We start from the raw sequence: 22159 nt of genomic DNA, 5'->3' as shown, positions 1-22159 counted from the left end.
CATTTGGCTATAGTGCGGTTGTTAAGTGGTTAAATTCCCTGTTTTATTTTTCTCCTGTCTGTGTCCCTTTGGGAGATTCTGTTTCACTTCCTGTTGAAAAACAGGCACAGCAGGAAGTAAAATGGCATATTCACAAAGTGAGGGAAATTCACCTCTTGGATAGCTATTACTGGAACAAGGGTACTCAAATGGAAGATTTACTCTCCCTTCTCATTTTGGTAACATCTGTAACATTTTGGATAGGTCGCCAGGACAAATAAAGCAGGTGAAACTACCGAAATGTGGACAAAGACACCTATTAAAACCTACAGTAACATGAGTTTAATTTTTTTCCTACTCTAATCGAAACAAAAAAAGTTATTAAAAGTAAATTTTCATAAACTTGTGTTTAGATAAGATTTTGGTTAAGGATATTTTTATTAGGTTCCCCAACATCTTAAGAATTTCTTCAAGCTTTTTTTTTTTCTCTGCTCTAAAATATTAAGACTTAAAAATTGTTTTCAAGAGCCAACCTACTAGAAAATCCACCTGCACAATATGGTGTCCAGATTGTGCCACAGATGCTTGAGCATGAGTCTCAAAAGTTGCAAATGTTGGGAGAGTTTAATAAACTTTTTGATGAAAAAAAAAAACAGACATACAGTTCAATGACCAGGTACACTGGCAAAAACATCTATCATTCCAGACCTGTTTTACCCAGAACAAACATAATTGTGAGCTTATGTCTAAAATTTCAGATAAATTATCCAGTTTTTGAGTCTTTACTAGAAATTCTGTGACTTGTCTTTTGTAGTTCAAGTTTGTTTTTCTCACTTTATGAAAATGATTTTTATTCATTGAAAGAAAATGTAAAATGAAAAGGAAAAAAAAAGTTGTGCTTGCAAAAGCATTACATTTTAGAAGTAGTTTATGATGTACACGTGTGTGATTCTTTTGACTCCCATATCAAAAGCTGTGCATCTGGCTATAAATAAACCCAAACTCATTATTTAAAACTGTCAAATATATTTCTTGTTCATTAAAACAAAAATACACCTGCTCTAATTTGTCTCCCTTAAAAATACTTTGTTTAAAAATGCAACAGCCAACCAATTTTTCCATTTTGTTTATTAATTATATTGAACTTGAGATCTTTAAAAAAAAAAAAAAAATGTTTTCTTGTTTTATTTGTAAAGAAGTATAATGGAAAATAATAAATGTCCATGGTATAGTTTTTGAATAAAAATGTTTTATATATAATATTTCATTCTTTATTTTCACAGTTTCCTTATAAAGGAGGTTTTAGAAAAGTGCCTTAAGTAAGTCATTTATTTTATGTAGGCATTGATAAGATCCTACATTTGTAATCCAAACATTAGAGTCAGTTGTCTCTACCTCCCTCCTTTTTTGACTTCCCTTCAAAAGCATTTATGTTCTGTAGAGTTTACTTGTAGCTTTAGATAACTTTTAAATATGTTAAGCTGCTGTCCATTCCAAGGGCATTTCTAACAATACATTTGTACACCCCAGAGTCCGAAGGTCTAGGATTTTGTACAACTAATGTTCCTTGGGGGTGGAGAAGCTCAGTCCCGGTAGACCGTCCTTTACTAGCTGTTGTTAACACCGATGAGTCTGGTAGCTCCCAAGTTATCTCTGGCTTTGGTATTCCAATGGCCATACAGTTTAGATGTACAGGTGAACCAGCTCTTGTATGAATGTTTTGTGGGGCTTTATTTGTAATCCTTGGAGGATATGCTACAATCATAACAGGAACACTTATGGATGATTCACCAACATTATTTTTTACCTTACACAAATAGTTTCCGCGATCATGTATAGTTGCTTCTTGAATGACCAACGTGCCATTTTCTAGTAGCATATATTTTCCACTAAACTGAGGTCTGTCTATCACATATCCACTTGGGAGTGTCCAGATGACACTAGGCTTTGGTATTCCATCAGGCAAACAGTGTAAAGACAACATGTCCCCAATGATACCCTTTACTGGTCCTCTTGGATGTGTCAGAATATTAGGTTTTTGACCCACCTCAAGAATAATGAGTTTTTCAATGTAGCCTACTTTATTTCGAGCTGCACATCGATACTTGCCTGCATCATTTTTGTTTGGATTGTAAATAATTAAAGTTCCATTAGTACCTGCATAATATTTTGACATCATCTGTCCACTTACAAATCTAGAGCCATTTGGCAGAAGCCACGTTATTTCTGGAGTTGGATTTCCATCTGCAAAACAGTTAAGAATAGCCATTTTTCCTGGTTTGGCAATTATCTTCTCATTGAATGGATTTTTAAACACTGGCCTCCTAAGCACTTCCAGAACTTCCAGCCGGACCACCAGCATACTTTCACCGCCATCGTTGCGAGCAACACAGGTGAATTCTGCTGTATCAGAGGGCCTTACATTCCGAATTTCCAGTGTTCCATTCTGATGTACTATAATTCTGCTGCCATGATATGGTGCTGTAAGATAAATATTATCAGGCATGATCCACATAATTTGAAGTGGTGGCGTCCCTTCAGCTTTGCAGTGGATTAATTTTCTGGAGTGTTTTAAGGCTGAATCTTTAATTATTGTCTTGTTTGTATATAAACCATTAATAACAGGTGGTGTTGATTGAACGTCTAATTTGAGAAGCTTTGTGTCATCTCCTGCAGGATTACGTGCCACACACATGTACTCACCTGCATCCAACAATTTCACAAGGTTGATAGTCAAAGATCCATTTTCATGCAATAGATATCTGTCATGGGATGTGGCTATCATGTCACTTGATGGAAGCAACCAAAATATTTTAGGTTTTGGTTCTCCAGTAGCCTCACAATCCAGAACCACACGACCACCAGCTCTTGCCTCAAATTTTGTTCTGGTGTTTATTTTAATGCGTGGAGCAGCAGTGACCACAGTAATATGGATTTTCATTTCATCTCTTCCTAATGTGTTTTCAGCATAACATGTGTAATCTCCCTCTTCAGCCATCCCTACTTTGTTGAGATACAAAGTACCATTGTCAAAGAGAACATATCTCCGTACCCTCCTGCCACTGTCATCAGCTTGTAGAACATTGTTTATTACTGTGCCATCAGGTAAAGTCCAAGATATTTCTGGAGATGGAGAACCTAAAGCCTTGCAGTCTACTTTGAAGTCTTTTCCATATGGAACTTCCTTCATGAGCTGCTGTTTTTGTATTATCTTTGCAGGTTTCATAGTCATACTGACTTTCATAAGAATTACATCATCTCCCATTTTATTTCTTGCTACACACAAATAATCACCGGCATCCTTTTCATTTACAGACTGGATGATGAGTGAGCCATCGGGGTACACTTGAATCCGACTTCCCATCCTGTAGATAATAAGAAAAAGTATTGAATCAGCACCAATAGTTCTTTTTTAATTAATTTCTTATCATTGTTAAAACTGACCTATAATCAAATATTACATTTATATAAATAATATAGAAATATAAGGGGAGAATAAAGCAGACTTGTACTTCAACACAAGTCACCTAACCAAATGATTATTTTTGGTCCTTTTCTTAGAAATAGTGTAGCAGCATTTTCTCATGGAAGAGCAAGTCCCTCTGTTACTCTATATTTACCCATCTCAACATGAAAGTGTCATTTCGCACTGCTGTCTCCAAACTCTCTTATCCCCTTCAGCACACAGGAGCTGACTGACAGCCTCAGCTGTGTATATTTTCCAATAATTCTGTGTAGAGGAGAGTGTGCCCATTCCCTCCATTCAGTTTCACTGATCTGTGTGCTGTAGCTGCGCAGTGCGTGCAACAAGAGATCCCCCCACCTGCCTTTTACTGCTGAGAAATAAACTTTAAACAAGTACAATGCACAGTATGTAGGATGATTTAATTCACCTCTGTGTATCATTTGAGACCAGTTACTTCAGTGGGCATATGTAAGAGTTTACAACCACTTTAGAAGAGAAGTTCAGGATTTACAAAAAATAAACATTTATACTCACCTGTATGGCTGGAGCGTTGCTGCATCTGTCACCCATCAGTTCTGCTGTAAGAACTGAGCAATCAAACACTACTGATTGCTCAGTTCTCCCCTCTGCTCTGAGCCGAGAGCCATGCCTGTCATTCTGCAGCTCTCTGCTCTCCCCTCCAGTGCTCACTGGAGCATTGGGCTTTGGAGGGGGCAGGAGTGGTTGGCTCATGCTCTCAGCGGATCACTAAGAGGCTTAGCCAGGTGCTGATACAGGCCTCTGGACCAATACCGACCTTATGATCAGGATCTTTTCAGAGCCTGGACCGGCTCTGTGATGTCAGCCAACAGCGGACTTTGGCCCACTGTCAGCTGAAAACAGATCACAGAAGTGCAGAACCAACTGCCACCAACTGTGTTCTATAGCAGAAGCATAGCCAAAAAACCTTTGGCCATACTTCTCCTTTAAGTGTGCATTTAGGTGTAGGTCCAATTTAACTCTGAGCATTTCTACAGGTACAGCATAAGTAGTGTGATCTATATTTTAAATAAAATGTGATCATTATAACTGAATTAAAAAGCAATATGATGTGATTGATTCAAGCATGGCTGGTGATAGAAGCGTCATATAGGGGATATAGAATTATTAACTCTATGTTTGCATCTGTCATTGAAGAGATTTTACGTTAGTGCTATGTTTGCAACCTATCTTTGCTCACTCCTTTTTTTACTACCTGCATGCTAAATATAATGTTATCTGATTCCACATTTAGTACTAGTGGAACTAAAATTTGCCATGAAAAGTACAGCAAATATCCTGGCCATCTAATGGCCAGGGACGACAAAACAAGGCTCCTGCCTTGTTCTCTGAGTCTTAGGACGAGAAAGCAAGGCTCCTGCCTAGTTCTCTGAGTCTTAGAACTAATACAGCTAGTAATAGTCTACATGTGTGTCTCTAGTGTTAGGCAAGACTTGCATTGGAAAACTTTTTCATGCACTTAGTGACCACAAAAGCACACAGACTATCACCCAAAAGGAATTTAGCTTTTTTTCCTGCTGTTACAGCCACACAAAAAACAAAGCAATGTGGAAATACAGAGATAGCGCACACAAATATAGGAGAGGAGATGGGGGACAGAGTTAAGGGAGACCAGTGCTGTGAGAAAGGCAACTTTTCACGATATTCATGAGAGCATCAGGTGGAACTAAGAAATCTCTCTCCTAGGCCTAAGCCAGTGATGGCGAACCTTGGCACCCCAGATGTTTTGGAACTATATGTCCCATGATGCTCATGCACATGTAGTGGCGCATCATAGAAAATGTAGTTCCAAACCATCTGGGGTGCCAAGGTTTGCCATCACTGGCCTAGGAAATCTCTGTAATCATATAAGACATGTTTATCTATGATCGGGCTTACATGTATTGGCACCTTTAATTAAGTATCCTACCAGCAGGTAAATACTCTGATTTTCCAAATTTCAGGCACAAAGAGGTTTGCAGAGATAACTTTGGCTCCATTACTTCATGCTGAGAGGTGCAAAGGAAAATTGCCTCCCCCGCAAAACAATTTTCATTTCAAATCTTTTAAGTCCTGTGGATTTGTGGAAACTTCTGAGCACATGTTTGTGAATATCACAAAGAACCCTTTCACACAGTAACTCATTGCATGTTAAATTTATTTTACTTTAATTTGAAGCCAGGAGAAGGAAATGGAAATGGAAGCATTGAAAAGACAAGTAAATATAGCTGTGATAGAATGTAACAGCAATATGCTCTATGCCCGTATTCTTAAAAAAGGATGCACGAGGGCTGACTTGAATGATAATTGTAAAAATGAATTAGATTAATATAACTATAAGTCAAACAAAGAAAGTTTACAAACCAAAACAAAGAGATTTCAGATGTAGGGTATATTACAGTAGAACGTTTGGCTAGTCTTAAACAGGTAAAGAATTGTATACACTGAAGAAAATTATAAACGCAACACTTTAGTGTTTGCTCCTATTTATCATGAGCTAAACTCAAAGATCTATGACTTTTTCTATATACACAAAAGGCCTATTTCTCTCAAATATTGTTCACAAATATGTCTAAATCTGTGTTAGTGAGCACTTCTCCTTTGCCGAGATAATCCATCCGCCTCACAGGTGTGGCATATCAAAATGCTGATTAGACAGCATGATTACTGCACAGATGTGCCTTAGGCTGGTCACAATAAAAGGCCACTGTAAAATGTGCTTCATTTTCAGGTAAGTTTCACATAATTTGCTAGTATGGGATGCACATCATGACATTACCTTGAAGGTAAGAATAAAAAAAAAATGTCCAGCGCTTTATTCCCTTCTCTTTGTTGCATAACAGCTACCAAACACCCTACACATTATGGGCCTTAAAGCATGTGCAAAGTCAAATATACTGCTCAAAAAAATTAAAGAAACACTTTTTAATCGGAGTATAGCATCAAGTCAATTGAACTCCTGGGATATTGATCTGGTCAGTTAAGTAGCAGAGGGGGTTGTTAATCGGTTTCAGCTGCTTTGGTGTTAATGTAATTAAAAACAGTTGCACTAAATGGGCAACAATGAGATGACCTCCAAAACAGAAATGGTTTTACAGGTGGATGCCACGGACATTTTTTTCCCTTCTTATCCTTTCTGACTGTTTTTCACTAGTTTTGCATTTGGCTAGGGTCATTGTCACTCCTGGTAGCATAGGGCAATACCTGGACCCTATAGAGGTTGCACAGGCAGCCCAACTCATCAACATCAATATGTGCCATGGCCAGACGGTTTGCTATGCCCCTCCAGCACAGTCTTAAGAGCATTGAGGAGATTCCAGGAGACAGGCAGTTACTCTAGGAGAGTTGGACGGGGCCGTAGGTCCTTAACCCATCACCAGGACAGTTATCTGCTCCTTTGTGCAAGGAGGAACAGGGTGAGCACTGCCATAGCCCTACAAAATGACCTCCAGCAGGTCACTGGTATGAATGTCTCTGACCAAACAATCAGAAACAGACTTCATGAGGGTGGCTTTAGGGCCTGAGATCCTCTAGTGGGCCCTGTTCTCACTGCTCAACACCATGGAGCTTGATTGGTATTTTCCATTGAACACCAGAATAGGCAGGTCCACCACTGGTGACCTGTACTTTTCACAGATGAGAGCAGGTTCTGCCAGAAACCATGAATCAGAGAGAGACAGAAAAGCAGTTAAAATCACACTTGTTCAATAATAATAATAGTAAAAGGTAAACAGAGCAACGTAATCAAATCATAGCCAGAGTCCAGTAACCGGAATGGATAGTCAGACAAGCCAGGGCGTCAGGGAGCCAGAGATCAGAGTACTTCAGGACAGGCCAGGAAATCAGGAAACCGGAGAATCAGTGTAGTGGAAAAGCAAGCAGGATCAGGAACCAGAAGGGACATCAGCCAAGCAAGGCTTTAACAGGTACAAAGGAGAGAGTCTTTGGATGTGTTGACCAAGGCGAAGGCAGAGAGGAACTGAACTGAACAGCTTAAGTAACCAGAATTAACAAAATTGGGAGCCTGGTCTCCAATCAGGCTGCAAGAAGGACATTTATTACTCCACTTTTGTATGCCTGTAACATCATTCAGCATGACTGGTTTGGTGGTGGGTCAGTGATACTCTGGGGAGGCATATCTATGGAGGGATGCACAGACCTCTACAGGCTAGAAAATGGCACCCTGACCGCTATTAGGTATTGAGGTGAAATCTTTGGACCCATTGTCAGACCCTACATTAATGCAGGGGTCCTGGGGTCCTCCTGGTGCACGAAAATGCCCAGCCTCATGTGGCGAGAGTGTGCAGCCAGTTCCTGGAGGATGAAGGCCCTCCCACCCCAAAGCACCTTGTCCCCATGTTGATGAGGACAAGGGCTTCTTCCCGTCAACCCTGGCCGCTGGTTGTCGGGGTCTGCGGGCGGGGGGCTTATCAGAATCCGGGAGCCCCCTTTAATGAGGGGGCCCCCGGATCCCATCCCCCCACCCTATGTGAATGAGTATGGGGTACAATGTACCCCTACCCATTCACCTGTGAAAAAAAGTAAAAAAAAAACACAACACACAAGGGTTAAAATGGTTTATTGCACAGCTCCAGGGGTCTTCTTCCGTCTTCGGGGGTCTTCTCGCCGGACTCCTCCGCTATCTTCTGCTCTTTTGCTAGCTCTTTCACTAGCGGAGTAGCTCGGCTCTCTTCTTCGCCGCCGCCCTCTTCTTCCGACTTCGGGGGTCTTGTCCCCCTCTTCGGTTCTTCTTGCCAGGCCACCGCGCCTTCTTCTAGCTCTTTTACAGGCGGTGGCCCAGTCTTCTGTCGCCGCTGTCTTCTGGCCTTCTGTTCTTCTCTTCTGTTCTTCTCTTCTTCTTTTCAGATGTTGCCTCGTCGCTGTCTCTGCTCACAAGAGGATGCTGGGACTGTGACATCATAATGGGCAGGGACATCATCCAGCGATGTCCCTATATAAGTCGCTGTGCGCCGCGTCCCTGCCATTGTGACCGGAGACCGCGACGAGGCAACATCTCCAGAAGAGAAGAACCGAAGAACAGAACAGAAGGCCAGAAGACAGCGGCATCAGAAGACCGGGCTACTGCCTGTAAAAGAGCTAGAAGAAGGCACGGTGGCCCGGCAAGAAGAACCGAAGAGGGGGACAAGACCCCCGAAGAGGGGGACAAGACCCCTGAAGTCGGAAGAAGAGGGCGACGGCGAAAAAGAAAGCCGGGCTCCTCCGCTAGTGAAAGAGCTAGCAAAAGAGCAGAAGATAGCGGAGGAGTCCGGCGAGAAGACCCCTGAAGACGGAAGAAGACCCCCGGAGCTGTGCAATAAACTATTTTAACCCTTGTGTGTTGTGGTTTTTTTTTTACTTTTTTTCACAGGTGATGGGTAGGGGTACATTGTACCCCATACTCATTCACATAGGGTGGGGGGGCCGGGATCCGGGGGCCCCCTCATTAAAGGGGGCTCCCGGATTCCGATAATCCCCCCGCCCACAGACCCCTACAACCAACGGCCAGGGTTGTCTGGAAGAGGCCCTTGTCCTCATCAACATGGGGACAAGGTGCTTTGGGGTGGGGGGGCCGCGCGGCACCCCCCATGTTGAGGGCACGCGGCCTGGTACGGCTCAGGGGGGGGGCGCTCGCTCGTCCCCACCCCCTTTCCTGGCCGGCCGGGTAGCATGCTCAGATAAGGGTCTGATATGGACCTGGGGGGGGACCCCCACGCCGATTTTTCAGCGTAGGGGTTCCCCTTTAAGTCAATACCAGGTGACGGGACCAGTGACGCCTTCGCTGGCCCCGGCTACCTGGAGACGCGCTCAAAATAAGCAGACTTTTCTCCGGGCGGGAAAAGTCCGTTCATTTCAAACGTGCGGCGGACTAGCACACACACGGCCGGATTGTCCGCCGAAATGCGAGTCCGGCGGACAGCTTGGAGTGCAAAAATACTTTCTTAGTCCGCCGGACTTTTGGGTAAAAAAAGTCCGCCGGAGCCCACACACTCCAGGATTGTCCGGCGGACTCAAATCCGCCGGACTTTTCCACCGGATTGTTTGATCGTGTGTACGAGGCATTAGTCACACCACTATGATTGTTAGTGTTGTTAGTATGATTAGTAGTCATAGGTTCATTTAGACAAAATAAAATTGAATAAAGCACCTGGACCAGATGGCTTACATGCAGGGGTCCTCAAAGAGCTGAGCTTTATTACACATAAGCCATTGTTTCTAATTTTTTTAGGCTTTTTAATTACTGCCATGGTAGCACTGGATTGGTTTAAGACCAATGTGTTGCCTATATTTAAAAAGGGGACAAATTCTTTAGTGAGCAAATACAAACCGATTAATTTAACTTACATTTTTATGAGGAAGTGGGCAAAAACTTAGACAAGGGAGTGGCTGTGGACATAGTATACTTGGATTTTGAAAAAAACATTTGACACAGTTCTCCACACACTGCTAATGTGTAAATTACAGTCTACGGGCTTAGAAAATTCAATTTGTAAATAAATAGTAAACTGGCTAAAAGACCGTATTCAGGGAGTAGTGATTATTCATTTTTTGAATGGTCTAAGGCAGTGATAGTGAACCTTTGCAGTGTAGTTGAGCATCATGGGAAATGTAGTGGTCTAAGTTTTAAGTGGTGTACCCAAAGGTTCAGTGTTGGGACTTTTACTTTTTAACATTTCAGTGGTTGCAGATGACAACAAGCTATGCCGTGGAATTATGTCCTTACAGGATGTCTCCAACTTACAAGCTGACCTTAGCACACATCTAATTGGGCTACTATGTGGCAAATGAGGATGTTGATAAATGTAAAGTTATGCACTTGGGGGCTAAAAACATGCATGCATCATACCTACTAGGAGGAGAATAGCTGGGGGAGTCAGTGGTGGAAAAGGCTCTGGGTGTTCTGATAGATCATAGACTTAATACCATGCAATGACAAGCTGCAGTTTCCAAAGCTAACAAACTACTTTAAAAACGTACAGGCTCCAAATCATTAGTAAGACCTCATCTGGCATATGCAGTCCAGTTTTGGGCACCAATTCACAAAAAGGATATCCGTGAACAGGAGAAAGTGCACAGAAGGGCAAGAAACCTGATAAGAGGGATAGAGGAGGTTAGCTATAAGGAAAGATTAGCTGAACTGATTTATTCTCTCTTGAGAAGAGGAGATTAAGGGGGATGTGATCATCAGGTAGAAATGCATAAGTGGTCCATATAGTGAATTTGGTGCAGAGTTATGTTCTTTCAGGTCATCCCAGAGGGGGCACTCTTTATGCCCTACATATATATGGAAAAGCTTCTTCACAAAAAAAGAAAAGCTTTAAAAATATGGAATAGGCTCCCTCAAGAACTAATTTTGGCCAGAACAGTAGATTGTTTAAAAAAGACCTGGATACATTCCTAAATGCACAAAATATATCTAAATGCTAATTTTGAAGGTAATAATGCCAGGGGTAGCTAATCCAATATCCGATTGCCTCCAGGGAGATCAGGAAGGAATGTTTTTTTTTTCCCCCACTGGAGCGAATTGGATCATGCTTTATTGGGTTTTTTACTTTAGCCTTCCTCTGGATAAACTATGTTTTTTTTATTTGTGGTTGCTTGAACTTGATGGTCTAGTGTCTTTTTTTCAACCTATGTAACTAACACAGTAGAAGGAATGTATACACATGCAGTTTGTGGTGGACCATTGCATATATCACGGTTTGACCACAGTTGTTACTAAATAGTGATTGAATCCTAAACAAACCAACTAAATTGATTAAGGAAACTCCGAATTCAGATCACGTTCATAAACCTTAAAGCAGCAAGTCCTTATACAATAAGGTTAAATATTTACTACCCATATTGTGCAACAGATGAGGGCCCTGAGGAAAAATACTGACAGGTAAAGGTTTTCAGATTTGGGAATGATTCTAAAGTACACACTGCTAAAACCTATCATGTAGAATAAAAGCCCTCTTGTATGGATAGTAATGTACCACATGTGGTCTATTTTTTACATGCTCTTGTGGGTTTCATTATGCTGAATACACCCGAGAGTGTGTGAGAATTTGATTTAGCCCACATTAGACTAGCAATAAAACCAAACCTGACAACTGTGCCAGATAACATTTCTTTTAGAATCACATGAATTTCAGATTTCTAGTTTAAAGTAATTGGATTTGAAATTTTTGGTAATTGTAGAGGGGATAAATCTGCAGCTCTTTACTAAAAAAGTCGTCTTTTTTTTTTTTTTTTTACAAATCCTAATCCAAGAAAAAATGATAGCTTGCACATAGCAGCGGACTAAATAATGCCAGTAGTGACACATCTTCCATTCTGCACATATTACAATCAGATCCTGCTTTGTTTATATTTTTGTGATCCAACTAGTACTTCGGTTATGGAAGCAAAGACAAATTGCTGATCTTGCCTGAAATCCTATTTTTTTGCTAACAAGTAGCTGTGCATACTCCTGCTGTCTGCCTATGTTGCAGAAAGGGGAAGAGGACAGGAGCAGGGGTCAGATTCATACTAAATTTTGCAGGGTCACACCATAGAAAAAAAATGTTTCTTTCTATTTATGCTACTGCTCATTATCTGCTGTTGCTACAAGGTTTCATACAAGTACTTCATAACCTCCCACCGTAGATACACTGTGACAGGGCGACCGCTCTGTGCCAGATCATGTACCCAGTATGTGCTCTGACACTTCCGCATCTGGGGCATGCACCCGCGCCAGCTCGCTCCCGCTATGATCACACACAGCAGCCCAGTGGCGGGTACCGCAGACCCAATGTCCACCAGCATCCACGGATTGCTCATTAGGCAGCCAGAGCGGTGATTTGCCTATATAAACATGGCAGATTGCTGTTCTGTCAGTAGGTAAGGAATTGATCCTGTGTTCCTGCAAAGCCTTCCCTTAGTAAAAGCACCTCCCACACAGTACACAAGCACTGGCTAGGAACACATTTAACCATTTGATTGCCCCTCATGTTAACCCCTTCTCAGCCAGTGTCATTAGTACAGTGACAGTACATATTTTTAGCACTGATTAATGTATTCATGTCACTGATCTCCAAAAAGTGTAAAAAGTGTCAGTAAAGCCCCATACACGCTATCAGATTTTCTGCTGAATTTTGTTTTAGTGCAAGGGCCTGCCTGACTGCATACAAATTGAAACTCCTAAGGTTTGACCTCATATTATATGGTTTTGGTAAATCTGAAAACAAAAATCTGATAGGGCTTTAGTGTCTGATTATCGCAGTCCCGCTTTAAGTCGCTGATCTCCACCATTACTAGTAAAAATAAATAAATAAAAATATCCTATAATTTGTAGACACTATAACTTTTGTGCAAACCAATCAATATATGCTTATTGGGATTTTTTTTTACCAAAAACATGTAACAGAATAACATTGGCCTAAATTGGCGAAGAAATTAGACTTTTTTACTTTTTTTTGGATATTTTTTAGAGCAGAACGTTAAAAACATATTTTTTTCCAAAATTGACGGCCAATGCCTTTGAAGCCTAGGAGTGGCCACTCTTCCAGCTTCTGGATTGTGGGTTGGTGCATTGTACATCCTAGCCGGCGGCCCGGAAGCCCAGGAAAGCGGCCACTACAAGGCTTCAGAGGCGCTGTGACTACAGTCTGCAGCAATCTATTTGGAAGAGCGAGATCGAGGGATCTGTCACTAACTAACTACATGTGAGACAAGTGTGAAGCTAGTTTTTTAAATGTGAGTGTGAGCTATGGTTTTTTATGTTTTACCTAAGGGCCGGTTCACACAGGGGGCGATGCGAGGCGACACCGACTTGCCTCGCCGCGACCTGCCGCGACCTCAGCGGCGACTTGCAAATGACTTCTGTATAGAAGTCAATGCAAGTCGCCCCGAGGTCGCCCAAAAGTAGTACAGGAACCTTTTTTCTGAGTCGGAGCGACTCGAGTCGCTCCTCTCAGAACGGTTCCATTGTACAGAACGGGGGCGACTTGTCAGATCGCGGCGAAGGCAAGTCGTGTCGCCTCGCATCGCCCCCAGTGTGAACCGGGCCTTATAATGTGTAATAAACTAGAGCAGTGCGATCTCCTTTATGTTTTCACAGTCTATGGTTACTCCCACTGGTTCATGAGAGCTGCATGTCCCAGACAAGTAGGATCCACAGAGACTTTTATGGACTATGAACTTTTTTTTATTTCTTTGACAATTTTATGTGAGACTATATTAGCACAACAACTGGTATTTATTTATTACCGTATCTACTATTTGGACATCAGTAACTTGCATTGACAGAAATGAAGATGGCGCCATCGTAAGTTCTGCTAGCATGCACAATAACATCACTGGCCACAAGCTCCACCCAACGTGTTTCCACACAACTGACAACATTTGTGTTATATTTAAAGAGATAACGCACCTTTTCTTAAGTAATATCAATGAAATACCTTTACATTTTTAATCTGCAGTTGCTGTGATTATTTTGTTTTTGATAAATTACAAGAAATGAAAATGACATTCTTTGCAGTCTTTAGTCTTTCCTAGAAGACAGTTACAAGTGAGATTTCAAACATCCCCTGCAAAAGGGGTATTCATTTAAAACACTTTCTAAGATTATGCATTGCCCAGTGGAATGCAAACTCTGCATATTTTCTCACTCTAATGCCCCGACGGAAAATGTTCAACGGGAGCTTTTTCTTGGAAAATCTGACCGTGTGGAGGCTCCATCAGGCATTTTCCATTGGAATTTCCGTCACACAAAATTTGAGGTCTGGATCTCAAATTTTCCAACAACAAAATCCGTTGTTGGAAATTCTGATCCTGTGTACACAATTCTGCCACACAAAGTTCCACGCATGCTTGGAAACAAGCAGAAGAGCCGCACTGGCTATTGAACTTAATTCAATACAAGTTTGAGCCAACATCCGTCGTAAAAAATCCATGGATTTTGTTGCCAGAATGTCCGATCGTGTGTACGGGGCATAACACTAATATTGTACCAATTGATTATAATGCAGGTTGACATTTGGAAATTAGTTTGAGAATGAACATGTTGAAACAGACAACAGAGAAAGGTATGAGTCTGCAAAAATGTTTTAAAAAATCCTTGCAGGGTATATAATTATCCCGCAGGGGATTGTTTTATTTTCAGAGTAAGTGGTCAATGCAGCTAAACTGGGTATATGATACATTCCCCTTGTATGCAAGAGAACTTATTGCTAGTTAGGTGTGGGTCTGTGTATGTGTTTTACTCGGAAAATGCAAAAAGGCCCCCTCACATTGGTGGTCAGTGTGAGAAAGTTCCCTTTACATTAGCAGTCAGTGTGAGATGGACCCTTTACAAAAGTGGTCACTTGAGGACTGGTGCCCAGAACTGGACAGCATACTCTAGGTGCGAACGGATCAGAGTCTTATAGAGTGGGAGAATTATTGTTTTATCTCTGGAGTTGATCTACTTTTTAATGCATGCCAATATTCTGTTTGCTTTGTTAGCAGCAGCTTGGCATTGCATGCCATTGCTGAGCCTATCATCTACTAGGACCCCCAGGTCCTTTTCCATCCTAGATTCCCCCAGAGGTTCTCCCCCCCAACAGTGTATAGATTGCATTCATATTTTTGCCTCCCAAATGCATTATTTTACATTTTTCTACATTGAACCTCATTTTCATATTGACAGCAGGCACTTCTCCCTCCTCCATCAGGCCACTATGCACTAGGGGCGCAATGGATCAAAAAACGAACTAAAATCGTTCCTCGGATCAGAGTCACGGATCGGATCATTTTTTGGATCAGCAAATAATAATTGAATTTGCAAAAATCGGTGAAAATTCCACCACCATATAGTCCCCACTGTAATATCCACAATCTCCCCACTGTAATATACATCTCCCCCACTGTAATATCCACGTCATTTCCCCCACTGTAATATTGGCTGAGCATGGCTGGGTACGGGTGGGTATTGCTGAGTATGGCTGGGTATTACCAGGTATTGCAGGGTATGGCTGGGTATGTCAAAGTATTGGCTGGGTATGCAGAGTATTGGCTAGGTATGGCAGGGTATGGCAGAGTATTGGCAGAGTATGGCAGAGTATTGGCAGGGTATTGCAGGGCATTGCAGAGTATTGGCAGGGTATTGCAGAGTATTGGCATGGTATTGCAGAGTATTGGCAGGGTATTGCAGGGTATTGGCAGGGTATGGCAGAGTATTGGCGGGGTATTGCAGAGTATTGGCGGGGTATTGCAGAGTATTGTCAGGGTATTGCAGAGTATTGGCAGGGTATGGCAGAGTATTGGCAGAGTATTGCAGAGTATTGGCAGGTTATGGAGGGATGGCTGTGACTGCAATTCTCACAGAGAACCGATGTGGGCACTACAGATGCAGCCCACAGCGCTGCTGCCATCTGATCTCTCCCCTCCACTGTACAGATCTGTACAGAGACAGGAGAGAGGAACCAGCGTCATCATGACGCCGGTTTGTTTACAAGTGATCGCTCCGTCATTTTACGGAGCGATAGCACTGTAAACGGGTGCACCAAGATGGGCGCCGCTCCGGAGCTAGGACGAAGCCACGGCCTTTCCTAAGGCCGAGGCTGCGGAGCGCTTCGCGAATCGCGAAGTGTGTGATCATGGATCGGTGACAATCCATTGCACCCCTACTATGCACTCTCCCGGTGCCCACGGGGGGGTTTTGAATTATGTCCCCTGTGGGAGACGATGCGAGCGGTGGCAGGGGGGCAGTGCCAGCATCGGCGGGGGGGTGGTGTCAGAGGCGGCGGGGGGTGGTGCTTATCGTATATTCGCACCATAAGACGCATGGACATTTTCCCCCTTTTGTCTGGGGGAAAAAGTGTGTCTTATAGTCCAAAAAATACGGTAGTTGCCCACCCCATTAATTTGTTCAGATCTTTTTGCAAGGCTTCCACATCCTGCAGAGAAGTTATTGCCCTGCTTAGCTTAGTATCGTTCACAAATACAGAGATTGGACTGTTTATCCCATCCTCCAGGTCGTTTATGAACAAATTAAACAGTATTGGTCCCAGCACAGAACCCTGGGGGACCCCACTACCCACCCCTGACCATTCTGAGTACTCTCCATTTATCGCCACCTTCTGGTGTGGGGGCACTGGATGGGGGGGGCCCAAAAAAACAGTGGGGGACCAGAGAAGAAGAGGATCACAGCTACTCTGTGCAAAACTATTGCACAGAGCAGATACGTATAACATGCTTGTTATTTTAAAAAAAGTACCTTTAGTATCACTTTAATTGGTAGTCAATGGGAGAGGAGCTCCCTTATATTTGGGCCATTGACAGAAGGGGCCCCTTACACTGGTAGTTATTGGGAGAAAATATATTTTATATTGTAGGTCAGTGTAAAAAGGGCTACCTTATATAAATGTCAGAAATAGAGTCCAAAAAATTGGTGGTTAATGGGAAAAAGACCCCTTACATTTTACCCCATACATTGGTGGTCAGTAGGAGAAGGCCCTTAAAGCGGTTGTATAGTTACATTTTTCACTTTGACCTACAGGTAAGCCTATAATAAGACTTACCTGTAGGTAAGAAGAATATCTCCTAAACCTATACAGTTTAGGAGATATTCTCCTTGCAGTGAGCCGCTGACTTCAGCGGCACATGCGCACCGGGGATTCTTAGCTGAAAGTCCGGCAGAAACCAGACCCTGCCAGGAGGAAAACTCGTGCGTGCATGCGTGGGGGTGACGACATCGCGGCTCCAGCCACTCACAGCGCCAGAGCCGCGATAATCGGAAGACACGCCGAAGGAACATGTTAGCTCCCTCGGCGTGGACCGAGTGAGATGCCGGCGCCTCGTGCATACTAGCTCATTATGCTTTTTCCCTTACAGGTGTAAAGAAAAAAAAAGTCAGCGGGTTTACTCCCGCTTTAACATTGGTCGTCAGTGGGAGAAGGGCCTCTGTACATTGGCTATCAGTGGAAGAAGGGCCCCTTCACATTAGTGGTCAATGGGAGAAGGGCCCATTTACATGTTTTCCAGTTGGAAAATTACTATTTTACATTGATGTTCTTTAGAAGAGGGACCCCTTACAACAATGGTCAGTTGGAAAAGGCACGGTTTGTCAGTAGAAGGATGGGAAGAACGCCCCCTATAATGCTCGTCATTGGGAAGAATTCTTCCTTACAGATAGCTTAAAAAGATCATTGGCATCAATAGTTACTTACCTGTGAGAAGATGTTCTATTGGTCAGTGGCATTGGTGACTAACTATGCAAGCACTGTGGAGTGGAAGATCAAACTACCCAAACAAACTGCAGGCAAATAATGCACTTACTTATTTGTTGGCTCTAAATAGACTACACCTACCCTTGGTATGCTATTGTTGAACTCATTCTTTTTTGCAAGTACAGCCAAAAGATACAGTTGGAGCCTTGTCTCTATACCTTCCAGTAAGCAGTGTCTGAGACAAGGTTCTTCTTTCACCCTATATTTCAAGCAATTGTTCAGGCAAAAAATAGAGGTAGTACGCAAGTTTTTTTGTCTCAATCAGATTAACATTACACTGTACAAATATAAAAGAGGCATAGCAAGGCCCACAGTCAACATGATGGTACAAAAAAATAGTCTCTATGGTGGGCAATGAGGGTGCATGGGGAAACCCAGGACACAAAAAACTGATAAGAGGAAAGCGAGAGGATAGGCAAAGGAAAGAAAAGGGTGGGGAAGGAATAACGGTATATTTTAAGGATGCCAGCATTGTTTAACAATTGTTAATGTAAAATAATTCTTCTAGAAAATATAATTTCATTACTTTTTAATAAATTAAAAGATGCCAGGCGTGCATTTTTATCACCAAAGCCTGTGGGCACACAGCTTTTGGCAAAAAATCAACACCCCTCTGCTAGAATCACAACTTTAACATAGAATATTAGTTTTATTAGTCCTAACTTGGCTTCAAATATGGCGGCAATGTGAAAATAAGCCATTAGAATGTATTTCTGCTGCTAATGATGGGAAAATGTATATCCAACAACAAATCACCTCATTGCCTCTGGCTACTGACTGCACATCAATGGTTATTCCATCCCTGAAGGATACAAATAAATATGAAATACTAACAATAAAGAACAACACATTTATATTACCTGTGCCACTGATCAACCACTGCTTTTGATGGCAGTCTCCAAATTATTCTTGGTGTTGGCTCCCCAGTTGCTGTGCAGTTTAGCACCAGTTTGTCACCATAGTTCATTACTGTGGATTTTGGAGATGCATGGACAATCCTTGGAATCGTCTCACTTTGCTCCACATGGAGGCTGACCACTCTTCTCTCAGATCCAGTAGAGCTTGTTGCTATACACTCATAATTGCCATCATCTGTGGGTTCTGCATTTCTTATGTAGAGTGTTCCATTAGAGAAAAGGAAGAGCTTTGCATTAACATATTGCAATGGCTTCACTTTTGTGCCATCAAATGCTACCCAGTGAACACTAGGCTGAGGATTTCCTTTTGCAGAGCAATGGAGTTTCACATTCTCTCCTGAAAGTGCAAGGACTGTCTGACGTTTATCTTCCAGAATAACAGGTGGGGCAGCAATAACTTGAATCCTTACTGTAAAGGTATCTGCCCCAGCTATGTTGGTAGCTAAGCACTTATAAATCCCACGATCATAAATAGACACTTCTTTAATGATGAGGGTCCCATCGGTTTGTACAAAAACTTTGTGATTATGGGCAGACTTCTCAGATGCAATGGTTTCATTAGACAGTATCCAAGTTATTGTGGGGAAAGGTCTTGCTTCTGCTTGGCATTTCAAGTTAATAGAGCTACCTGAGTGCACTGTGATCTCCCTTGATTTTCCTTGTAGAATCCTGGGAGGGTATGTTATAACGGACAGTGTGACGAGTAGCCGGTCTGAACCATACTGATTTGTAGCCACACAAAGGTATTGACCTCGGTCCTGGATTCCCACATTAGAAATAGACAACGTTCCATTTGGAAAAACTTCCATCCTGTTTCCACGTCTTGTCTTTGACACAAAAGTCCCTTTTCAAAATAAAAAATTGTAAAATTTATAATAAAAATTTTAAATAAATTTAGAATAAAATTTTATAAAATAAAATGTTTTATTTAATTTTAAACAAAGTGTGTCAGGGCTGGAATCTCTTTAATGTTTTATAGTTGTTTGGGTCCATTATGGAGATTTCCCCTATTTATTTACTCTTGTTTTTTTATTCTACTCACTACATATGCATTTAAGGGAAGCTCCTCAATAAGTGCAAAGGCAGCAATAAAAAATTATAGTGGTTCAACTACAAAAAAAGTGTTTTATTGCTGTCTGTGTCCTGATTGCAGAGATCTTGCTCACTTCCTTGTGTCAATGACAGTGACAGTGACAATGTGGGAAATAAGAAATCATTTCCTAATGGGGCACAAGCAGCAATACAAACCTGACCTAGTTTTATCCTTTCCTAAATCTTCCAATTCATCTAACATAACATCATTTTGGCTGGAGTTGGATAGGCTGCAGTTGGATTCCAATTTTAAAAGGCTTTTTAATTGTCTATATTATTATGATATATATATATCTAAAACAATGTGTGTGTGTTTGTGTATATATATATATATATATATATATATATATATACACACACATTTGTATATGTATATATATATATATATATATATATATATATATATATATATATATATATATATATATATATATATATATATCATAATAATATAAACAATTAAAAGGCCTTTTAAAATTGGAATCCAACTGCAGCCTATCCAACTATATATATATATATATATATATATATATATATATATATATATATATATATATATATATATATATATATATATATATATATGTGTGTGTGTGTGTGTGTGTGTGTGTGTGTGTGTGTGTGTGTGTGTGTATATATATATATATATATATACAGTGCCTTGCAAAAGTATTCGACCCCCTTGAACTTTTCAACCTTTTGCCACATTTTAGGCTTCAGACATAAAGATATAAAATTAAATTTTTTTTGTGAAGAATTACCAACAAGTGGGACACAATTGTGAAGTGGAACGAAATCTATTGGAAATTTTAAACTTTTTTAGCAAATAAAAAACTGAAAAGTGGTGCGTGCAAAATTATTCGGCCCCTTTACTTTCAGTGCAGCAAACTCACTCCAGAAGTTCAGCAAGGATCTCTGAATGATCCAATGTTGTCCTAAATGACTGATGATGATAAATAGAATCCACCTGTGTGTAATCAAGTCTCTGTATAAATGCACCTACTCTGTGATAGTCTCAGGGTTCTGTTGAAAGCGCAGAGAGCATCATGAAGACCAAGGAACACACCAGGCAGGTCCGTAATACTGTTGTGGAGAAGTTTAAAGCCGGATTTGGATACAAAAAGATTTCCCAAACTTTAAACATCCCAAGGAGCACTGTGCAAGCGATCATTTTGAAATGAAAGGAGTATCAGACCACTGCAAATCTACCAAGACCTGGCCGTCCCTCTAAACTTTCAGCTCAGACAAGGAGAAGACTGATCAGAGATGCAGCCAAGAGGCCCATGATCACTCTGGATGAACTGCAGAGAACTACAGCTGAGGTGGGAGAGTCTGTCCATAGGACAACAATCAGTCGTAAAACACTGCACAAATCTGGCCTTTATGGAGGAGTGGCAAGAAGAAAGCCATTTCTCAAAGATAACCATAAAAAGTCTCGTCTAAAGTTTGCCACAAGCCACCTGGGAGACACACCAAACATGTGGAAGAAGGTGTTCTGGTCAGATGAAACCAAAATCGAACTTTTTGCCCACAATGCAAAACGATATGTTTGGCGTAAAAGCAACACAGCTCATCACCCTCAACACACCATCCCCACTGTCAAACATGGTGGTGGCAGCATCATGGTTTGGGCCTGCTTTTCTTCAGCAGGGACAGGGAAGATGGTTAAAATTGAGGGGAAGATGGATGCAGCCAAATACAGGACCATTCTGGATGAAAACCTGTTGGAGTCTGCAAAAGACCTGAAACTGGGACGGAGATTTATCTTCCAACAAGACAATGATCCCAAACATACAGCAAAATCTACAAAGGAATGGTTCACAAATAAATGTATCCAGGTGTTAGAATGGCCAAGTCAAAGTCCAGACCTGAATCCAATCGAGAATCTGTGAAAAGAGCTGAAAACTGCTGTTCACAAACGCTCTCCATCCAACCTCACTGAGCTCAAGCTGTTTTGCAAGGAAGAATGGGCAAGAATTTCAGTCTCTCGATGTGCAAAACTGAGACATACCCCAAGCGACTTGCAGCTGTAATCGCAGCAAAAGGTGGCTCTACAAAGTATTAACGCAAGGGGGCCGAATAATTTTGCACGCCCCACTTTTCATTTTTTTATTAGTTAAAAAAGTTTAAAAAATCCAATAGATTTCGTTCCACTTCACAATTGTGTCCCACTTGTTGGTGATTCTTCACAAAAAATAAAATTTTTATATCTTTATGTTTGAAGCCTGAAATGTGGCAAAAGGTTGAAAAGTTCAAGGGGGCCGAATACTTTCGCAAGGCACTGTATATATATGTGTGTGTGTGTTTGTGTGCATATTTATATATAACATTTCAAGTCCTGAGCTACTAGCCAGGCCTCAAGGGTTACTCGCCACCAGTTGCCCCACCCAACCCCTACCCCGCCCCTAAACACGCCCTCATAAATTATCTCATGAAATGACACTTCAATGTTTTAT

At 41.6% G+C, this 22159-nt stretch overlaps 1 protein-coding gene across 1 annotated transcript in view; it reads right to left on the bottom strand.

Moving 5' to 3' along the window:
* Positions 1-1089: 1089 nt before the first annotated feature.
* IGSF10 (immunoglobulin superfamily member 10) overlaps positions 1090-22159 on the bottom strand; it is a 78244-nt gene continuing 57174 nt past the window's right edge. Inside the window, exons 6-7 of the mRNA XM_077488154.1 lie at positions 18555-19455; positions 1090-3344 (exon numbers count right to left, since the gene is read on the bottom strand). Of these exons, the coding sequence (XP_077344280.1) occupies positions 1436-3344; positions 18555-19455 (2810 nt within the window). The 3' untranslated portion in view covers positions 1090-1435. The remainder of the gene's footprint in view (positions 3345-18554; positions 19456-22159) is intronic.

The sequence above is a fragment of the Lithobates pipiens genome, unplaced genomic scaffold (genome assembly GCF_037356315.1).
Source record: "Lithobates pipiens isolate NorthernLeopardFrog02 unplaced genomic scaffold, aLitPip1_a1.2 Scaffold_18, whole genome shotgun sequence".
NCBI classification, from domain to species: Eukaryota; Metazoa; Chordata; class Amphibia; order Anura; family Ranidae; genus Lithobates; species Lithobates pipiens.
The sequence above is the reverse complement of the archived record's forward strand: the minus strand, read 5'-3'. Positions and strand labels throughout refer to the sequence as shown.